Source organism: Ovis aries, chromosome 1 (genome assembly GCF_016772045.2).
Source record: "Ovis aries strain OAR_USU_Benz2616 breed Rambouillet chromosome 1, ARS-UI_Ramb_v3.0, whole genome shotgun sequence".
In the NCBI taxonomy this organism is placed as follows: Eukaryota; Metazoa; Chordata; class Mammalia; order Artiodactyla; family Bovidae; genus Ovis; species Ovis aries.
In genome coordinates, this window is record NC_056054.1 from 270,402,253 (window position 1) to 270,423,065 (window position 20,813).

Below are 20,813 nucleotides of genomic sequence, written 5' to 3' on the forward strand. Positions count from 1 at the left end.
GCAGCAGCAAGACTGGGTGGGGGTCAGACTAGGAAAGGTGGGATGAGATAGCATCGGTGTCCTGAGAGCTTTATCTTACGTCCCACAGCCCCTGGGAAAAGACCCAGATACGTGTGCGTGTGTCTATAAAATGTATATAGGGCTTCCGCAGTGGCTCAGTGGTAAAGAATTCACCTGCAGTGCAGGAGACACAGGAAATGTGGGTTCAATCCCTGGGTCAGGAAGATCCCCTGGAGGAGGGCATGGCAATGCACTCCAGTATTCTTGCCTGGAGAATGCCATGGACAGAGGAGCTTGGTAGGCTACAATCCATAGGGTCACAAAGAGTCGGACATGACTGAAGTGACTGAACACACACACACACACATATTTACCAATTGCCCAAGACATTTGTTAAAAATGTCATGAACATATTTATAGAGTAAAACTGTTTTAAAAAACAGAGAGGGAGAGGGAGGGAGGGTGTGAGAGAGAAGGAGAGAAGCCAGCGCTTTGATATCACACCCAGAAACACAGGAAGACGCTATCTTATGAATGAGACATATTAACTCCATTCCTAAAATAGTTTTAGCGCACTGCATTTTTAGAAAAAGGGAAATACCCCAGGTCCAATGGAAAGGTTTCTGTAACACTGTCAGCAGTTCATGGGGTTGTCCTCGTGTGACCACCCATCTGTGACCCTGAGTTGAGAACATCAGGGCCCCTGAGCTGTGGGTGATGGCTGCCCATCCACCGTCACTGGTGGACTGACCCAGGTGTATTTCACACGGCATCTCCCATGCATGTTGTGGTGTGAGGCACCTGGGCTGGACCCATGGGTTTGGTTTGTGCCTCCCTGGAAAGGGCGGGTGGCCAAGCCCTCTGGAGTCAGAGCTGAGGTGCCGGATTTGGCCAGAGCCAACCCCTTGCAAAGTGGAAAACTGAGAGCATGGAAAACCCTCTCTTAAGAATGATTCTTGAGTTCAACATTGGACCTTGTCAGATATTGTTGAAGTCCTCTAGTGAAGATACTTAAGGGAATTTCCTGGTGGTCCACTGGGTAGGAATCTGTACTTCCACTGGGGGGAGTGGAGGGATTATCCCTGGTTGGGGAGCTAAGATCTTACACGCTACAGGGCCAAAAAAAAAAAAAAAAATCCAAAAAGACAGAGCTGTGGCAAGCAGTTGTGAACTGCTGGGAGTCCTGAGGTCCCTTCCATCTTTTGTTGCTGTTGTTACAATTAAAAAAAAATTTTTTTTCATGGGAGGATAATTACCTAACAGTATTGTGATGGTTTTTGTCATACATCAACATGAATTGGCCATAGGCATACGTCTCTCCCCTCCCTTCCGGACCAACCCCTCCTCCATTTCTCCGGGTCATCACAGAACCTGGGCTTTGGGTGCCCTGCGTCATACATCAGACTCCCACTGATGATCTGTTTTACATATGGTAATATTTCATGGGCTCCCAAATCACTGCAGGTGGTGACTGCAGCCATGAAATAAGAGGACGCTTACTTCTTGGAAGAAAAGTTATGAGCAATCTAGACAGCATATTAAAAAGCAGAGACATTACTTTGCCAACAAAGATCCGTCTAGTCAAGGCTACGGTTTTTTCCAGTAGTCATGTATGGATGTGAGAATTGAACTATAAAGAAAGCTGAGCGCCAAAGAATTGATACTTTTGAACTGTGGTGTTGGAGAAGACTCTGGAGAGTCCCTTGAACTGCAAGGAGATCCAACCAGTCCATCCTAAAGGAAATCAGTCCTGAATGTTCATTGGAAGGACTGATGTTGAAGCTGAAACTCCAATACTTTGGCCACCTGATGGAAAGAGCTGACTCATTCAAAAAGACCCTGATGCTGGGAAAGATTGAAGGCAGGGGGAGAAGGGACGACAGTGGATGAGATGGTTGGATGGCATCACCGACTCAATGCACATGAGTGTGAGTAAACTTTGGGAGTTGGTGATGGACAGGGAGGTCTGGCATGCTGCAGTCCATGAGGTCGCAAAGAGTCAGACATGACTGAGCGACTGAACTGAACTGAACTGAATATTTCATGAGGTGCAGACATCTAGCGGGTATTGGATGGGTCCCACCTGGTTGAGCAGGTGTGGGAAGGAGCAAGGCTGACCTGTTGCTGGGATCTGACTGTGGGCAGAGGAAGGGGAGGTGGGAGGGAGACAGAGGAAGAGACACACCGAGAAAGAGAAAGAGAGAGGCTGAGTTATTCTGAAGCCACGATACGGTTCTTGATTTATATGGACGGGACGTCTCACTTCCTGGGTGATCCTGTGACAGGTTATGGTGCTTCAAAAATGATTCATGTTCTCACCTGTAGAAAGGGCTGACTTTTTGGGACACACACGCGCACACACACACACACACAAAGAAGAAACCAAGACCATACAAATTTTGTTTTTATTGTTCCAGTCAAAAAAAAGGAGGAACACCTCAATATGTAAACAGTTACCCTAACACAGCGAGTTCTTAAAGAGATATATTTTTTATTCTAAAAAAATTTGGCATTGTAGTGATTTCTTAATACATAACTTGTGCTTTTGCGCGCCGCATGCTTTCGCCTTGGTGTCCGTGCGCAGACGTACTTGGAGTTGAGTTACGAAAGGACTGAAAGGTGGTCAGGAGCCAAACCAGCGCTTGCGCCCTACCTGGCTTTCCTTTCCAAAAACTGTGGCGAAAAGGTTGGCGATACTGATTTCAGAAGGTGATCTAGTTATTTATTGGGAGCAAAAGTCAGAAGGCTTGTAGAATTTTGGAAAAATGCATTTTCTTTTTTTTTCCAGTTCATCACTAAAGGGCCATTGGTTTTGCTCAAGGAAAACTTCATTTTTTGCATTGTACTGTTTAGTATCTATAAATCTCTCTTGTAATTACCCCTGTGTCATGATTTTGCTGGGCATATAGATTACTTCTAAATGCTATGGAAATTCTACCAATGATTTATTGTTTTCCACAGATTCACTGAATGATTTCAACTTGCTTGACAGTGTGGTCAAGGACATTTTGCTTTTTTTCCCCCCCAGTAAAAGTCATTCTTTTATTAAAAAAGCTCAATCCTAAAGTCTTGAAAGCCTTTTATGCACAATGGTGGGTTTATTAACAAATGCTACTGTGCTATTCTTTCTGTGGTCCGTGTTCCTTAACCTGGAATCCTAAGTCTTCTACAATTTAGCACCAGTTTTCAAAATGCATATTTTATCAAATCCTACAATAAGTTATCTCTCCGCATCTAGGCTGACCTGGTTACCATCTCCCAATCTTGCTTTGTGTTTGCCTAGCATTGGACCCTCTCTCATGCTGACTCCTCAAACTGCAAGGAAAGCCCTCCCTCTTGGATTTCTATATTCCAACTCCCATTTAGTCTTGAGGAATGTCAGGATGAATGTCCCTTCCTTTCCCAGGAAACCATTCCCGAGGGCTTACATGGAAACTGACCTGCTTTCTTTAAATTTCAGAACAGTTGGTATACCCTCTATATTAGGTTGTCTTATTCTGAAAACTAGAGTATGTTAATTTCCCTCCATGCCTTAATATCTTCATTTGTAAAGTACGAGTCAATATTTGCTCACTGGGCTCCTTTGTGGCTTGGTGCACTCAGCACGTGTTGTCACATGTTGAGAGCTGGGAGCCATGAGGTTGGTTGTAGGCTTACTGAGGGCAGAGGAAGTCACCATTTCTTAGAATCTTCAGGGTAACTTGCTTAGGACATCACCCACTGCACTGCAACCACTCATGGCCAATACTCAGTCCAGCACATGTGGATCTAGGACAATTAAATATGGGGCATCCGCTTCCAGAATATTCTGAGTGGAGTTTTTTCTTTATCTCTTCAGCGACTTACATCCCTGAGAATGGAGATACAAATGTATGCCTGCTCCCAGTATTGGTGAACCTCATGCACCTTGAAAATGAAACATTTTATTTCTCTGTAGGTGAGATTTATCAAAACCTCTAGTTTTAAAGACTTTCTGGGAACATAATTGAGTCTCTGTTTAGAAAACAGCATTTTCTAGGAAAAGAAATAGAAATGCTGTACCTGGGACACCAACATGCACCCCGGTGACACCCTAGCTTGATGACTTGGTCCCAGGAGTGCCTGGGCTTTGTTTTATGTAAGTGGTTGCTGACAGTTCTATGTGGCGGTAGGGATGAGAACTTCCGGGTCCACAGAAACATGGATGTCTACGAACATGCAACACTCAAACCAGATTAAGACTTCTCCTCAGTGTCACAGATTCAGATTAAAAAAAGACTATTAAAGTTTAGGCACTGCTGAGGACTTTTGATTTATTGAACTTTCCAGAATAATTTTCTATCTTATGAAATGGCTCAGAGAATCACCTCACATTTTACCTACAGGGCCATAGTAATGTTTTTGACCTTGTGATTGTGCTATTTTGTTAGAAAAGGCAAATATCATGAATTATCTTTCCAGTAAGAGAGGAAGAGGGTGCTATGGTTGAAATAAAGTGGTTGAATGAAAATGTTATTATGGTTTAAGCTTTTTGCCTCCTTAATTATGTTCTGTGTTGTTTAGTATCAATTTTTTTTTTTTTTTTGGCTAGCCTGCGGTCCTGGATGCATGCTTCAGGGAAGGTAGAGCTGCATTCAGGTTAAAAGTAGTCAGTAACCTGTTGGGGCTGACTGAGCTGTTCATGGATGAATCTGCAAGATGTAGGCATGCACTTATTTTCTGTCAAAGACACTATATTTCCTTGGGGCTTTTTAAAAAATTTTTTTTTTTTTTTACTGTAGAGGAGAGTATAGTGCTTATTTAGTAATACCTCATTTGTCTAGAAGGCGCCCAACTCACACTTATAGCTTGTCTATTTGCTGCAGGAAGTAAAAGAGAGAAGAATGTAGTTGGTGAGGGTATGCTGGTGACAAGCACATGGATGGTAATGAAATTTCACTGCCACCTGCAAAGAAATCAGTGAAACTCTTCAAAGCATCTAAGACTTAAATCTAAATCACCTTGGGCTTAGTTAGTGTAAGGATGGAGTATACCAGATCTGATGGTGATGCGGACCAGAACTCAGAGTCACAGAAGCAAAGAATGTGGGATTCAAAGACTTGCTGAAAAAGATGAGACTAAGAGCAGACACATTTCCTCCTCAATCTTCACGGAAACACTCACCAAGATAAACCACATTCTGGGCCATAACACATACCTTAACAAACTTCAAGGAGTAGAAATCATGCAATGTCTGTTTTAGACCACAGTGAAATTAAACTAGAGATCAACAACAGAAAGATAGGTGGAAAATCTCAACGTACTTGGAAATGCAACAACATAATCTAAATTACATACAGGTTAAATAGAAATCTCAAGAGAGTTAAAACATATTTTGGACTAAATGAAAATGGAATTACAACTTATCAAAACTTGTGTGATGCCTTCAAAGAAGTGCTTAGAGGAACTGAGAAGGAAGAAATAAATTTTTCTTTTCAGAAGACATAGTTTTCTATGTAGAAAATCTGAAAGAATCAACCAAAAATTTTTTTTGCAACTAATAAGTCATTATAGCAAGATTGCAGGATACAGGGTTAATATACAAAACCTATATGCCAGGAATGAACAAGTAGAATTTGAAATAAAAAGCACACCATTGTGTACATGAACACTCTTCCAAATAAAACACTTTTAAATCTAACAAAATACACAGGAGGAAAACTACAAACCTCTGATGAAAGATATAAAGATGAATGAAATAAATGGAGAGATAGTACATATTTATGAATAGGAAGAGTCAATATTGTCAAGATGTCAGTTCTCCCTAAAGTGAATGACAGATTCAATGCAATTCTAGTCAAAATCCCAGCAAGTTGTTTTGTGGAAATTGACAGGCTGATTCTAAAGTTTGTACAGAGAAACAAAAGATCCAGAGTAGCCAACCTAATATTAAAGGAGAAAAACAAAGTGGGAGGACTGACACTACCCCGTCTCAAGGCTTATTGTAAAGCTACAGTAATTAAGACAGTGTGGAATTGGTGAAAGAACAGACAAATAGATCGGTGGAACAGACTAGAGAGCCCAGAAGTAGACCCACACAAATACAGTCAACTCATCTTTGACAAAGGAGTGAAGGCAATACAGTGGAATGGAGATAATTATTTCAATAAATGGTGCTGGAATAAAACTATATATTCATATTTCCAAAAAAAGCCATGCATCTAAACCCAAGCCTTACATGTTTCACAAAATTAATTCAAAACAGATCATAGATTTAGATATAAAATGCAAAACTATAAAACTTCTACCAGAGAACATATGAGAAGACTTAGATGACCTTGGGTATGGCAAAGACTTTTAAAACACAACACCAAAGGCATATTTCATGAAGGAAAAATTGATAAGCTGGTCTTCATTAAAATTAAAAATTTTTGCTCTGCAAAAACACTGTCAACAGAGTAAGAAGACAAATCACACACTGGGAGAAAATATTTGCAAAAGACCCATTTGATAAAGCACTATTATCCAAAATATACAAAGAACTCTTAAAACTCAACAACAAGAAAGTAATCTGATTTAGAAATGGGCAAAGAGATTAAACACACACATTTATGGTCTACTAATCTATGATAAAGGAGGCAAGAATATACAAGGGCAAAAAGAGCTTCCTCAATAAGAGGTGCTGGGAAAATTGGACATCTACAGGTAAAATAATAAAGTTAGAACACTCTCTAATACCATATACAAAAATAAACTCAAAATGGATTAAAAACCTAAATGTGAGTCTGGATACTTTAAAACTCTTAGAGGAAAACATAGGCAGAATACTCTTTGAGATAAACTGAAGCAAGATCTTTTGATCCACCTCCTAGAGTATTGGAAATAAAAACAGAAATAAACAAATGGGACCCAATTAAACGGAAAAGCTTTTGCACAGCAAAGGAAACCGTAAGCAAAGTGAAAAGACAACCCACAGAACAGGAGAAAATATTTGCAAATGAAGCGACTGACAAGGGATTAATCTCCAAAATACACAAATGGCTCATCTGGCTCAATAACAAAAAATCAAACAACTCAATAAAAATAAGCAGAAAATCGAAATAGAAGTTTCCCCAAAGAAGGCATGCAGATGGTCAAAAAGCACATATAAAAATGCTCAACATGACTAACTGTCAGAGACGTGCAAATCAACACAATACTGGTCAGAATAGCCATCATCAAAAAATCTACCAACAGTGAATGCTGGAGAGGATGTGGAGAAAAGGGAACCCTTTGCACTGTTGGTGGAAATGTAAATTGGTACCACCCCTACAGAGAACAGTATGGAGGTTCCTTAAAAAACTAAAAATAGAGTTGCCATATGATCCTGCGATCCTACTCTTGGGCATACAACCAGAGAAAGCCATGATTCGAAAAGATACACTCACCTCGGTGTTCACTGGAACACTATTTACAACAACCAAGACATGGAAGCCGCTTAAATGTCCACTGTCAGAGGAACGGATAAAGAAGATGCGATACAGTTACACAATGGAACATTTCTCAGCCGTAAAAAGAATGAAATAGCGCCATTTTCAGCAACATGGACGAATCTAGAGACTGGTACCCTGACTGAAGCAAGTCAGAGAAAAGCAAATATCATATAATAATGCTTATATATGTGGCATCTAAAAGAATGCTACAGATGAACTTATTTACAAAACAGAAATAGAGCAAAAAACAATCTGATGGTTACCAAGGGGAGGGGAGAAATGGATAAACTGGGAGATTGAAATTGGCATATATACATCGTTGTGTTCAAACTAGTGGCTCGGTCAGTAAAGTCAGTTCTCCTCACTCAGGCAGTCAGGAGACTACTTGCAATACAGGAGACCTGGGTTCGATTCCTGGGTCAGGAAGATTCCCCTGGAGAAGGAAATGGCAACCCACTCTAGTACTCTTGCCTAGGAAATTCCATGGACAGAGGAGCCTGGCAGACTCTAGGGCTTGGGGTGGCGGAAAGTTGAATATGACTGAGCAACTAAACCACCAACAGCATATACAAAATAGATTACTAAGGACCTCCTGGATAGCACAGTAATGACCTACATGGGAAATCATCTACAAAAAGTGGGTCTCTGTATACCTATGATTGATTCACTTTGCCATGCAACAGAAACTAAGCCAACATTGTAAATCAACTCTATTCCAATAAAAACTTTAAAAAAGTGGGCAATTACCTGAACAGACACCTCGTCAAAGAAGAAGTACAGTGGCAAGTAACAATACAAAAAGATGCCCCATATCATATATCATCAGGGAAACACAAATGGAAATAATGAGACATCAGCGCGTCCCTGTTAAAATGGCCAACATCCAAAACACTGACAACTCCAAATGCTGGCAAGAATGTGGAGCAAGAGGAATTATCGTTCGTGGTCGGTGGGAATGCAAAGTGGTCCAGCTACTTTCGAAGACAGCTTGGCAGTTTCTTACAAAACTAAACATAGCTTTATCATATGATCCAGCGTTCATGTTCCTTGGAATTTAACCAAATGGAAAAACAAAACCAAACCGATGTCTACATAAAAAACCTGCACACAGATATTTATAGCAGCTTTATTCATCCTTGTCAAAATTTGGAAGCCACGAAGGCGTCCTTCGGGATGTAAATAGGTAAATAAATTGTAGTACATCAGCACAATGTAGGATTATTCAACCCTAAAAAGAAATGAGCTACCAAGCCATGAAAAGATGTGGATGGACTTGAATGTGTATTACCAGATGAAAGAAGCTCACCTGTAAAGGCATGTACTGTATGATTCCAACTGCATGCCATTGTGGAAAAGGCAAAACTGAGGAGACAATAAAAACACCAGTGGTTACCACGCTTTAGAAGGAAGGAGAGATTAAAAGGCACAGCACGGGTTTTTAGGGCAGGGGAGCTATTTTGTATGATGCCATGGTGGTCTGAAAACTCAAACGCTGTTCAACGCCAAGAGCGAACCTTAATGTAGACTATTGGACTTTTGGTCATGATGATAAATCAATATAGGCTCATCAATTGCAACCAATATGACCACTCTGCTGGGAGATGTTGATAATGGGGGAGGTTGTGTACTGTGGGGACAGGGATATACAGGAAGTCTCTGTATTTTTCACCCAGTTTTGCTGTGGACCTAAAGTTACTCTAAGCAAGACAATAAAGTTTTTTGATTTGGAAAAAAGGTGAGAAAACAGTTTCAGAGCAGTTCATTGATTTAGTCAAGAACATCTGGTCCTTCTGGGGATGAAACCAGGGCCAGAATCCTACTCTTCCTCGGACTGAATCCAGGTTTCCTATGTACTAGTGAAATAAAAGGCTGCTTCCTGAGCCACTGCCTGTGAGTTCAGGGCAACGTATGGTATAATTAAGAAAGAATACCACAGTGGTGGTGAGAGGGGCAGGGGAGAGGTGGTTGCTATTCTGATGGCTTTGGATTTCTGGAAATTCACTTATGTGGACCAGCTCGTAACTGATTGGGAAGGATGTGTATGTGTGTGTGTGTGTGTGTGTGTGTGTAAGTGCTTGTGTATTTGTGTATGTGTGTGTATGTATGCAGGGAAGGGGTTGTTGCATTCATCAGCTGATGTGTTAGTTATGAAAGACTGAAAACTCCCACTGCATTGTGTGATGTTTAGCACAATCTTTTTTCTTTTAGAAAAAGGAAAAAAAGAAAAATCACATGAAGATACAAACAGGAACCACAGGAGAAGAGGCCGCACGTCTGGCTGGTACCTGTTGTAATCGTGTTAGAAAGTACGATGGAAGTCAAACTGTTCAGGTCGTGATAAATTCTCACTTTTCCCCTAGCACCTCATTTGAACGTGGCCAGATAACCAAGTGAAGCACAGACTCTGGGATCTGGTCTGGTCTGATTTGCAGCGTGTGGGCATGACTTAGAGATTTGAACGTTAAGACCTTCCCTCTAAAAGCAAGTTCTCATCTTGAGCATCAGCGCCTCCAAAGTTTCCCTGAGGTCAGTGTCCAGTGAGATTGCTAAAGAGATGTTTCTGGTTAGCGTAGTTTATTCCAGTCGGAGTCACCGAGCCTGACTGAACTGAACTCTGAAATCTTCAGAGCTAAATTCCACTTCACCTTTCATGCCAATGTAAAGGAGTTTTGGAGAAGATGCTTGAGAGTCCCTTGGACTGCAAGGAGATCCAACCAGTCCATCCTAAAGGAAATCAGTCCTGAATGTTCATTGGAAGGACTGATGTTGAAGCTGAAACTGGAATACTTTGGCCACCTGATGCGAAGAGCTGACTCATTGGAAAAGACCCTGATGCTGGGAAAGATTGAAGGCAGGAGGAGAAGGGGACGACAGAGGATGAGATGGTTGGATGGCATCACCAACTCAATGGACATGAGTTTGAGTAAAGTCTGGGAGTTGGTGATGGACAGGGAGGCCTGGCATGCTGCGGTCCATGAGGTCACAAATAGTCAGACATGACTGAGTGACTGAACTGAGCTGAAAGGAGTTTTTCTCAGGTTCAAAGCCACATGGAAAATGGCAAGTTCAAGGAGAAACGATGTTGAGAGGACTTTGCATTCTGGGGCGAAAATGAACACTTCCAATTGGAAATTAGGTTTTCTACAAAAATTTGTAAGTAAAATTTAAAAATCTCTTTTGTTTGTCCTTGAGTTTATTATTGAAGCACTATTTGACTATTTGTTTTGGACCAAACTTTATCTTTTATGTAGAGATTAATAAGATGGAGGCTCTTGGACATACATCAGAAAATGTGAATTTAGTTTTGGTTTTGGAATCTTTTTAAAGGCAAATGTGATTTGAATGTGAGTGTGCACATGGGATGATGGCTTGAAGGATAGGTTTTTAAGGAGCCTTTTGGCCTCCTAAGTGTGTGCCATCCTAGGAATGTGAGATAGGAACACCTCACACCTGGCATGCTAAATAAATACCCATTTGCCTGGGCACTGCCCCTTGCATCTTCAGTTCCCCCAAGGCTATCTCCAGGTGGAGCACTCCTGGGGAGCCTCAGCTCTCTGGGGCCTCTGCCACTTCTCATCAGTGACTCCATGGAGCGGTCTATGCTGGTAGGCTGTGGTTGCCATGGCAGCAGCCATGAATGATCCAGGTAACCAGGCACCACACAGGGGCTAGGTTTTTCCCCAGGGCACAGTCTGTGCAGATGGTGGCAGAGGAAAGACCACTTTTCACAGGCAGGTGTCTGAGTCACCATTTCAGAAGCCTGCATGTGTGTGAGAGCTCACCATTGTCCCCGCATGGCTCTCATTTTAGATGAAGAATCATCGGGCTGAATAAAGATATTTGTAACTATCTTTGGCAAGCTGGCCAGCCTAGTCATGAGGACAAGAAAATTGCCCTGGAAAAGCCCAGCTTCCTCTTGGGCACAAGACTTCACTAATGTTCCATTCAGTTATGGGCTGATGTCAAAATGCCCAAGCATCACACTTGGGCCCTCAATGTCTCACGTCTGTGGGGTAGGAGCAAAATATTCTATGTTTTAGTCTCAGGTAATCTGACCATGAATATATTCCATGTTCAATTAAAGCTGGTGGTAGACAATGAAGCAAGAGATAGGATTAACCCCAATAATGGGCTTCCCAAGTGGCACTAGCAGTGAAGAACCTGACTGCCAAAGCAGGAGACGTAAGTAAGAGGCACGGGTTCTATCTCTGGCTCAGGAAGATCCCCTGGAGGAGGGCATGGCAACCCACTCCAGTATTCTTGCCTGGAGAACCCCACGGACAGTGGAGCCTGGTGGGCTACAGTCTATGGGGTCGCAAAGAGTCGGACACGACTGAAGAGACTTAGCAGGCACACAATAGGTTCTCGGTTGCAGCTCAAGAATGGAATGAACACTCAGAGGCAGGTGCCAGGAAATCTGGCTTTTGGCAGTTGCTGAGGAAGGAAATTCAGAAAGAGGAGCTGGGTAGAGTGCTTGGATGACCATTTGCAGTGACATGAAAGCTCTGCGGGCACCTGGGGGACAGCTTAAGCTGGGTCTCCAAGTGTGGCAATCCAGATGTGTTCCTTGCAAATAAAAAGACGATCCTTGACTTTGCTGTCGCATTGGGTGGCTCTTCCAGAGGAAGGGAAAGAGATTCAAAATTTTTTGACCTGGCTGGCTTTTTTTTTTTTTTCGGTGGTGGTGGGATGCATTTGAACACATCAGACTCCTCACTTAAGAAGAGGGGACAGGCCAGATTATCTTGAGAGATGGCTGAAATTGCTGGATGAGCCAATCAAGTATGTACTCAGGGCACTGGGATACCAAAACGTGACCATTTCTAGAGGCTGAAGAATAAGGTAAAAAGGAAAATAAAGCAGTGAGGTAATCACCACGAATTGAGAACTCTCTGGGACTTTACACTTTCTTTTTTATGTGTTAGTACTGCTTAATTTTGAGTTACATATGTTAGGGGCATCCCTGTGCTCAGGGGACTCAGAAGGTCTTATTTCAGTTCTTCTAGGAAGGGTTATCATCTCTGAGCCACGTGGGTGCGCTGTGGGGTCAAGAGTGCTGGCCAAGTCAAGCTCAAAAGATGTAAGTGTTCCCAGCAGCCGCTTCTGGGGGAATTGTCATCAGTTAGATGGTCAGAAACCAGGGCTGGAGGGAAGGACTCACCCACAGAGGTGGTGGATATGACCAAGGCTTCTGCACTACCCAAGGCTGAGTCAAGGGGGCAAGGGAAGGTGTGGTTCATATGCGTCCCCCAAGTCAGCCAGCCTGAGAGATGCTGCCAGAAGAGAACTTGCTATGATGGAATCTGTGAACAGTATTCCGTCTCTCTCTCTAAGCAGCCCTGTTAAACACCCAGAGTTCCCAAACTCACAGCTGTTGGGAACCCAGCTCTCTGCACTCCAGCTGATCCAGTTCCGCCAGCTGTGTTTAGCGTGGTGGACCCAGCGTTGATGTACTCCATAAGGCATTCAGTGTGGACTGGGGTTTTAGTAACCCAGGGTCCCATCTTAGGCTCCTGGGACGTCTTGTTCCTTTGGTTGGATATTTCATGTTTTCTATTAAACTTTAGGTATGATGATGCATTGGGTGCTTATTTTATTAGTGCCTGTTGGTAGCAGATATTTACACTGCCTGAGAGATACAGCCCTTCATGTTCTTATAAAGATTGACTGGTTGATATCACAGCCTTCATGATGGGTGTTAATACAGGGGGTGTGTAGCCTTAATCTTGAAATGGTTGATTACGCTTTTTGAGCAGAAACAATTTAGTTCTCTGAAATCAAGCTCTGTTGTCTATGTGGTCACAATTCTCTAACTGACCACAGAGCATGTTCAAATGCATGTCTAGGGGTGTGGTGTCTGAGAATAACTTTTAAGCACCATTTTCACTGGTGATAAACCTCAATCGCTTAGTCATGTTGCTACTTCAATGAGCTATTCTTGTGAGTATTAAAGTATTTTTTCCTCCTTCCCCCATCCCTCTTCTATTTGAATTAGGTGGCTGTATGAAGCTTTCTTTCACCAAGGTAATGGGGCCAAGTAAAAGTTTGACTCCTGTTAACAGTTACTTAAGTTTTATGGTGCTGAACTTTGAGATATTTTCTCTCGCCCTTAGTTATTATGCTGTTCCACGCAGCTGCAAAATTGTGAGCTTTTTGCGTGATTGCAGATCCCATTGCCTAGTTTCAAACACAGGACCAAATCCATCCCAGTTTCCATCATTTACCTGTCAGCAATGCAATATCACAATAATTTATTACAAAACATTTTCTTTCCCACCTAACTTCCAGGAAAGCACCTGGAAGGGAACTTGATGTATTTTTTCAGTGAAACTAAATGGCTGAAAAACCTGGCTTGGCTGACCTATGTCTGGCTTTGAAAATGCTCCCTTAGAACACAAGTGAGTTCGGTCTGGTGATACCAAAGAGTGTCATTTAATATTGATTCATCTCGAAACCCCAATGTCTGAATTTCTTTGATCCAATATTTCTGTAGTTACCAATCTTTATCTTGTACTTCAGATTCAGAAAGCAGCAAACAACACACCAATTCTTTTACTACACCTCTTTTTCTTCCTGAGCATTTTTTCAAAGGACCTGTTTGTTTTTATTTGCATGTTACCCTTTTAGCTGAGTAGCTAGAGGGAGCCAGAACATGTACAGCTAAACAGGAGTGGTAGCTTAGGGTTCTTATCATATTGATCAACTGTGGGCTAGAAGAACCTGGCAAGGAAAGATGGAGAGACAGCTCAATAGTCTAGCTAGTTCTGTTCCAAGAAGGCGAGAGAGGAGGGCAGGTAGGGAGGGGAATTTGTTTGGACATGTGGCAACCACTGCAAATCCAGGCCATCCCACTCCACAGAGACTTGGGACCCAACCATCTCAGTATTTAAACTCCTGTGAATGTCAGTGAAGCAATAGCTCAGTGAAGGAATAGCTGGGAATTCTGACAAAAAGGAATCATTCATTACTTTTAATTTTTAATATAGTAGTTTCACCACACCACTTTCTGAAGTTGCCACTGAATCTTGCCTCACTATTTACTCTATTTACCAGCCTTGGGGAAGTGGTTATAATAAGGAAACAGTTTTCCTTTGAGACTCAGCTCAAAGAAACATACAACTGTGAAGCAGTTGTCTCTCTTATTAAAAAATAAGTTATTTTTCCTCAAATAAACCCATGCACAATACTGGAAATAAATTTATACTTGAAAATAGATTTATACTGGAAAAAGATCATCATTATTCTAAGTTGCCCAGGAATCTTTTAATAGTACAGTACAATATGCAATAGTATTTATTGGTACTAATAGTATTTAATGGTACTAATAGTATTTGATCGTACAGTACTGGGGTTGGCAAACTTCTCCTGTAAAGGGTCAGATAGTAGTTACTTTAGTCTTCTGGCTATGGGGCCTCTGGCTAATAAATTCAACTCTGCTGTGTATTGTGAAAATGGTCACAGCAGCCCATAAGCAAATGGGTGTGCCTGTGTTCCTATAAAACTTTATTTATGGATACATAAATTTGAATTTGATGTAATTTTTACATGTCGCTAAATATCTTTCTCTTTCTTTTATTTTGCACATGGATTTGAGACCAGGATCTGTAATTAACTGGACTTGTGGCCTCAAGGATATTACTCAGCTTGCCCAAACCCTCGTTTTCCATCTGTAGAGTGTAAATTATAATATTCAAGCTCTCATGGTAGATTAGAATTAAATGAGATAATTCATGAAAGTGCTTTGAATGCTCCAAAACACTACACAATGTAGCATGTACTACTGTTTTGTTATTATTGTCCATACTGTATTTTGTAAAAGTCAAATAGCAGCCTGACCAAGTTTTGACTTCTAGATGACGCTACATCCAGACGCTCTCTATGACGTTAAGGGCAGAAATACTTGGGGGAAGTACATTTTACTCAGTTTTGAATTAAAGGATGACATTTGCCTAAATACAGGTTGGCCATAAAATCTAGAAACAAGATATTATTAGTGGACTCTATTGTAATGCTATATCAATGAAACATTTATTAGGTATCTATTATTTATATTTTTTTACTTCATAGCCATCCACTGAAAAGAAATGATAGAAGACAAAGTTCACCATCTGTGTAAGACATTTAACTTTCAACTACCCTTTAGGACTCTTTTGAATCACAGTGTCACCCGAGTCACGGCAAGACTGAAAACTAGTCAGACTAGTTTGGCAAGCTCTTTTGGAAATGACTATATTTTATTTTATTTTTTATCTTGAATCACTTAGCTAATCAAAATCAAATAATTTCACATTCTTTCGGTGAGTTCAAATAGTTTTTGAATAGAGCTTTTGTCCACTGGCACCCACATTCATAAACACTTTCTGAATATCCCAAAGATACCGACTTCGACCTAAATACAACAGCAAAGGAGGGGGGGAGTAAGAAAACTTAGGGAGAGAGAAACAGGAATGTTGCTTGGAAACTTCAAAACTTAGGCTTTTAAATAAAGTCATAAATAATTTTAAAATTATAGAGTATCATGAGAAATAGACATTTCAGAGCCTTCGTTTGGTTAAACTGTGAAGAGAAAATTGTGCTTTAGAAATAGGCTGAACTTTTTAGATACAGTGGCTGGAATTAAATATTTGGGAACATAAGATACTAAACTAAATCGATGGAACTAGAACTGGAGAATGAGGGAAACAGCAAAAGAGAGGGTTGGATGGAAGAAGGGGATGGGAAAAGAGACATTTCCTTCCCACGGACCTAGAGTGTCTATGTATTGGACCAAACCAGGCCAGAAGCCCATGTTTTGAAGAGATTGAAAAGCAATGACCTGACCTTACAAGGATTGCAAGGATGTTAATCCAAAAGAGTATAGTTTGCCCATGGGACATCCAGAAACATAAACAATTTTATTAGTTACATAAAACTGACATAAACAGGTGATCTTCTAGTCGGAAAGCATGTTGGGGTGGGTGGCAATGAGAATCTGAGGGTCTCAGCAGCCCTTGGGGAGGTCATGCTTCCAGCTGAGTCTCTCTTTTCTCCAGATTGAGGTCAGCTGTGGCAAGTTGTAACCCTTTTGCCTAAAGTTCTTATCTGGCTGATGATACGGCCATGCTTTTATGGGAAAGGGACTCAAATATGCCACTGGACAGATCAAAATATTAAGTTGAGAGTGATCCTCATTCATTATGAATATTGAAGGATTACAATAGGCTTATTTATTTCAATAATGCTGGATTTCCTATGGAAATAAACAAGGGACTGAGTGATCGGAGACTGGATATGGTGGAAGAGAATGCATAGAAACTGTAGAGTCATCTTTGCTGGACTGTCAATGAAAAACACCTTTCAATACTTGCTACTTAGAAAATTCAGTCTTAATGAGCTTCTTTCAGTTCCAAATCTTAACAGTTGACACAAAATACACTGTTAAACTGTGTTAGCAACAATTGTAGAAAAATAGACATGTTTGATAAGGACATTCTAATAAAAGGTTCTTCTGGAGCATCATCATTTAAAGATTCAGAGGCTCACATTACAAAAACGAGATTTGGTTTGTGTTCCGTCTCCAACTACATTGACACCAAAGACAGTGAGAAAAGGGGAAAGACCTCATACCTGGGTGTCCTGTCACAGATACAGAACTGACACGTGTCTGCCCAAAGAGTTGCTAAGGCTCTTTGCTCAATTGTGCGCAAGGGGCCCCACCCCAACCAGACAACAGTCTGTGTTTTGTCCTTCAAGCCTTAGTAAAGCGTTTGGAAAGGCCCACTGAGTCTCCAGGAGCTACGTTAGCAGACGTTTTGCAGCCCCAGCTGGCCTTGCTTTGTGCTGCCATGCCTTTCCCTGCAACTCCAGTGATGCTGCAGGGTTAGCGTCCCCAAGGCAAGAGTGCCCTTTCTAAGGCTACGTTGAGGTAAGGCCACAGTGCCTCCCTACAGCCTGGCAAGAAACACACGGGGCTCCCTCCTCCTCAACTGCAACCTCCTTTTTGGAGTGTGTGGAATGAAAAAAACTAACACATGATCAATGCAAAAAGTGAAATGTTGGCAGGGAGGCAAGGGCTACGGCCAGCAGTTTTGTTTTCCATATGATCAGTGCCAAGTCGCAACTGTCTGGATACAAGGTGTCACAAGTGGGAGAAGAGAGACACCCTCCCTCCCCCGCCATGTCAAATTTAGGAGTTACTTTCCTTATCTCTGGGACATGCTTTTTAGTACATGAGGTCCCCAAACTACAGTGAAGGCCTGTGCTATCTGGTTAGGGAAGGCCAGGGCAACAGGGAAGGGCAGCTAGTTTGAGCTCTGCAATCTCCACGGTGCAAAGCCTCAAACTGAGCACAGCTGTAGGAGCTGAAAATGAACTTGGATCCAGTCAATGAATATCTGTGATGGATGGTTGTGTTAGGGAACACACAGTTTATAAATGCAAAATCAACATGAAAGATCTGTTTCAGTGCAAAATCTCCACCTGCCCTTGAGGTTTTGTCTAAGATTCTCTTCTTTCTCTTATTTTTTCATTTGAAACATTTTTCATTTTTGAAAATTAGATTTTCAGCACAAAATATTGTTCCTTCCTTCCCTCCTTCTCTCCTCTCTTCTTTCTTTCTTTTTTCATTTACCTTTGCAGATTAAGATGAATTAAGACTGTCATTTTTTGGTCATTTTCTTTGACTGGGAGATACTTTGAATTTATAGTTTCTAACCTGTGGCATACTCTAAAGTGATTCTTTATTAGACGATCACCAAGATTGTTGATCTAATCATTGAATACTGAGCTCTGGTAGTTTCATAATAATAATAATAATAATAATAATAATAATAATAAATACCAATGCAATGAATTCTGACGGCTAAGCCCCTAGGTACAGGAAGAGTGTCAGATGGAGTCAAAGGGTATGAGAACATTGATTATAGTATACTTTGCCCACTACATGCCATCATGAATTTCATGACTTTAGACCCAAACCATCTTTTATGAACTTACCATGTCTCATCTTTAAACTGTGATTATAGAGTGGAAACAGAGGGAGAGTCAGTGGTTTTGTAGAAGAAAAAGTTCTCAAACTACGGTTCTACAAAGGGTGAAACTCACTGGAAAAGCATCAACACATCATTGATGGGAATTCCCTGGTGGTCCTGTGGTTAGGACTTGGCACTCCTCCCCCTGCCAGCGCCCCAGGTACAATCCCTGGTCAGGGAACGAAGATTTCACAAGCTTCGCAGAGCAGTCACCCCTACCCCTCCACCCCACCCCCCCAAAAAAAGAAGGAAGAAAAACACACACACACAAGAAACAAAAAAAGTGCACGTCATTGGTGGCATGCCAGAGCATGTTCTCCTCCTGAAATTCTGCCCCAAGCTAGTCAGTGAGGTCCTTGTTGTCTTAAAAACGAGACCTCAGTTTTGTAAACATTTCACAGTATATCAGCATATTGGTGATGGGTTTTGCCATCTACTGGACCTCCAAACTTCCCCCAGACCTATGGCTTATTAGAGTCAATGAAGGGAACAGTGAGGTACCCAAATGGCTGCCAATCTGGGACACAGAACAAAGGCCATGCACTAAAGGGCCAGCGGTCGATGGGATCAAAGAAATCCAGAAAAGAGACATCAGAACAGAAATGCCTACTGTACTTTGGGGATCATTTTTTAAAAATCTTATTTCTAAAGTTATATATCTAAACCTACATTGATCTTACACCTATGTACAGTATTTAGCAGTTGTGTTCTACAGCACTTTTGTACATGCTGGGTTTCGTTACTAACTGCAAAAGAAGATAATTACATAAGGCATATATATGTACAGGGTTTTGTCTTCACCTCACCTGGGTCCTGTAACCGCAATGCCCACAGAGGGCAAGCACCTCGCCCCGTGGATGAAATTTATTGAGATGTGTAAAACGGAGGGCTCGACTCCATGTCTCACTGCGTGAATGAATAGGCACCAGAGACCTTCCTCGTCACATCCCAGGGAAACTCTTTGATGCACCCTTTTGAGCGATCTGCTATTTTACAACACATGCAAGGGAGTAGTGTAAATCTCTAGTCAGATGTGCTCTATCCCGGGAGGAGACCAGGCTGGGACCACAAAAGAGGGCATGTGACACCTTAACCCAATCTGCAAGCTACCTCGTCAATCTGAACTAACTGAGAGGGCAGGTAGATATTTTACACCTTGAGGATTTGTTTCCTGGTAATGCCAAACTGAAATATAAGGAAAGAACAGAGTAACAGACAGACAAGAAAGAGAATGAGAGACAAGGGACGGTTGTGGGGGTGGGGGGTGGGGGTTGGAGAGGAGAAGGGGCAGCCCCGGGCCTGGGGACTAAACTTTGGATTCGTTCTCTAGGTTTGCCACGTCACCATTTCTCTCCGTCTGCTCCTCAGGGTTCTTTTCCTCCTCCTCAGTCTCCAGTTCTGCGTGTTGGTTGAGTTTGCTGGAGACAGACCAGCTCAGGGGCAGCTCGGCCCTGCTGGCTAACTCGGCCAGCTCTTTGGCGCTGAGAGATGGGGTGCTGGTCTCGTAGGTCTCATGGAAGCTGTTGTAGTCAACTTCGTAGAACCCGTCCTCCAGCGTCAGGACAGGCGTGAATCGGTAGCCCCAGAGGATCTCACTGGTAATGTAGGAGCTTCGAGCTTGGCACGTCATCCCTGCAGAGAGGAGAGTAGAAGGATTAGTGCGTGTGTGTGTGTGTGTGTGTGTGTGTGTGCACACGTGTGCACGTACAGGCTTCCCACTGACCAGGGGGCTCAGGGACCTGGGCAGTACTGCTGCGTGTAATGTTGAGACTGTGACCTGTATAGGCTGTTGTAACAGGGAGGAACAGATCTGACTCCATATTTTATCTGCTTCCTTTAACCTTTGCACTCTGTTGCTTTTGCTGCAACTTACAAATGTTGCCGATAGCCTGAAATATACAGGAGACCCCATTTTCAAAGTTCTGACCTTTGAAGGTATAACATTGTCCTATTGGTACCGAGATAAAAAGCTGCAGAACAGAGAATAGCATTTGTCTTGCTGGAGTTTACAGGAAGGTCATGACCTGAACTATGTGGACAGTTGCAAGAAGGAAGGATTTCCCCTCTGAGAAGTTTGATGTTTTCGAACTGTGGTGCTGGAGAAGACTCTTGAGAGTCCCTTGGACTGCAAGGGGATCCAATCAGTCCACTCTAAAGGAAATCAGTCCTTAATATTCATTGGAAGGATAGATGCTGAAGCTGAAGCTCCAATACTTTCACCACCTGATGCAAAGAGCAGATTCATTGGAAAAGACCCCATTGCTGGGAAGGATTGAAGGCAGGAGGAGAAAGGGATGACGGAGGATGAGATGGTTGGATGGCATCATCGGCTCAATGGACACGAGTCTGAGCCAACTCCAGGAGGTAGTGTAAG

At 42.1% G+C, this 20,813-nt stretch overlaps 1 protein-coding gene across 1 annotated transcript in view; it reads right to left on the minus strand.

Moving 5' to 3' along the window:
• Positions 1-2,388: 2,388 nt before the first annotated feature.
• The window catches only part of KCNJ6 (potassium inwardly rectifying channel subfamily J member 6), a 362,021-nt gene continuing 343,596 nt past the window's right edge, over positions 2,389-20,813 (minus strand). Inside the window, exon 4 of the mRNA XM_027961717.3 lies at positions 2,389-20,071. Within this exon, the coding sequence (XP_027817518.2) occupies positions 19,746-20,071 (326 nt within the window). The 3' untranslated portion in view covers positions 2,389-19,745. The remainder of the gene's footprint in view (positions 20,072-20,813) is intronic.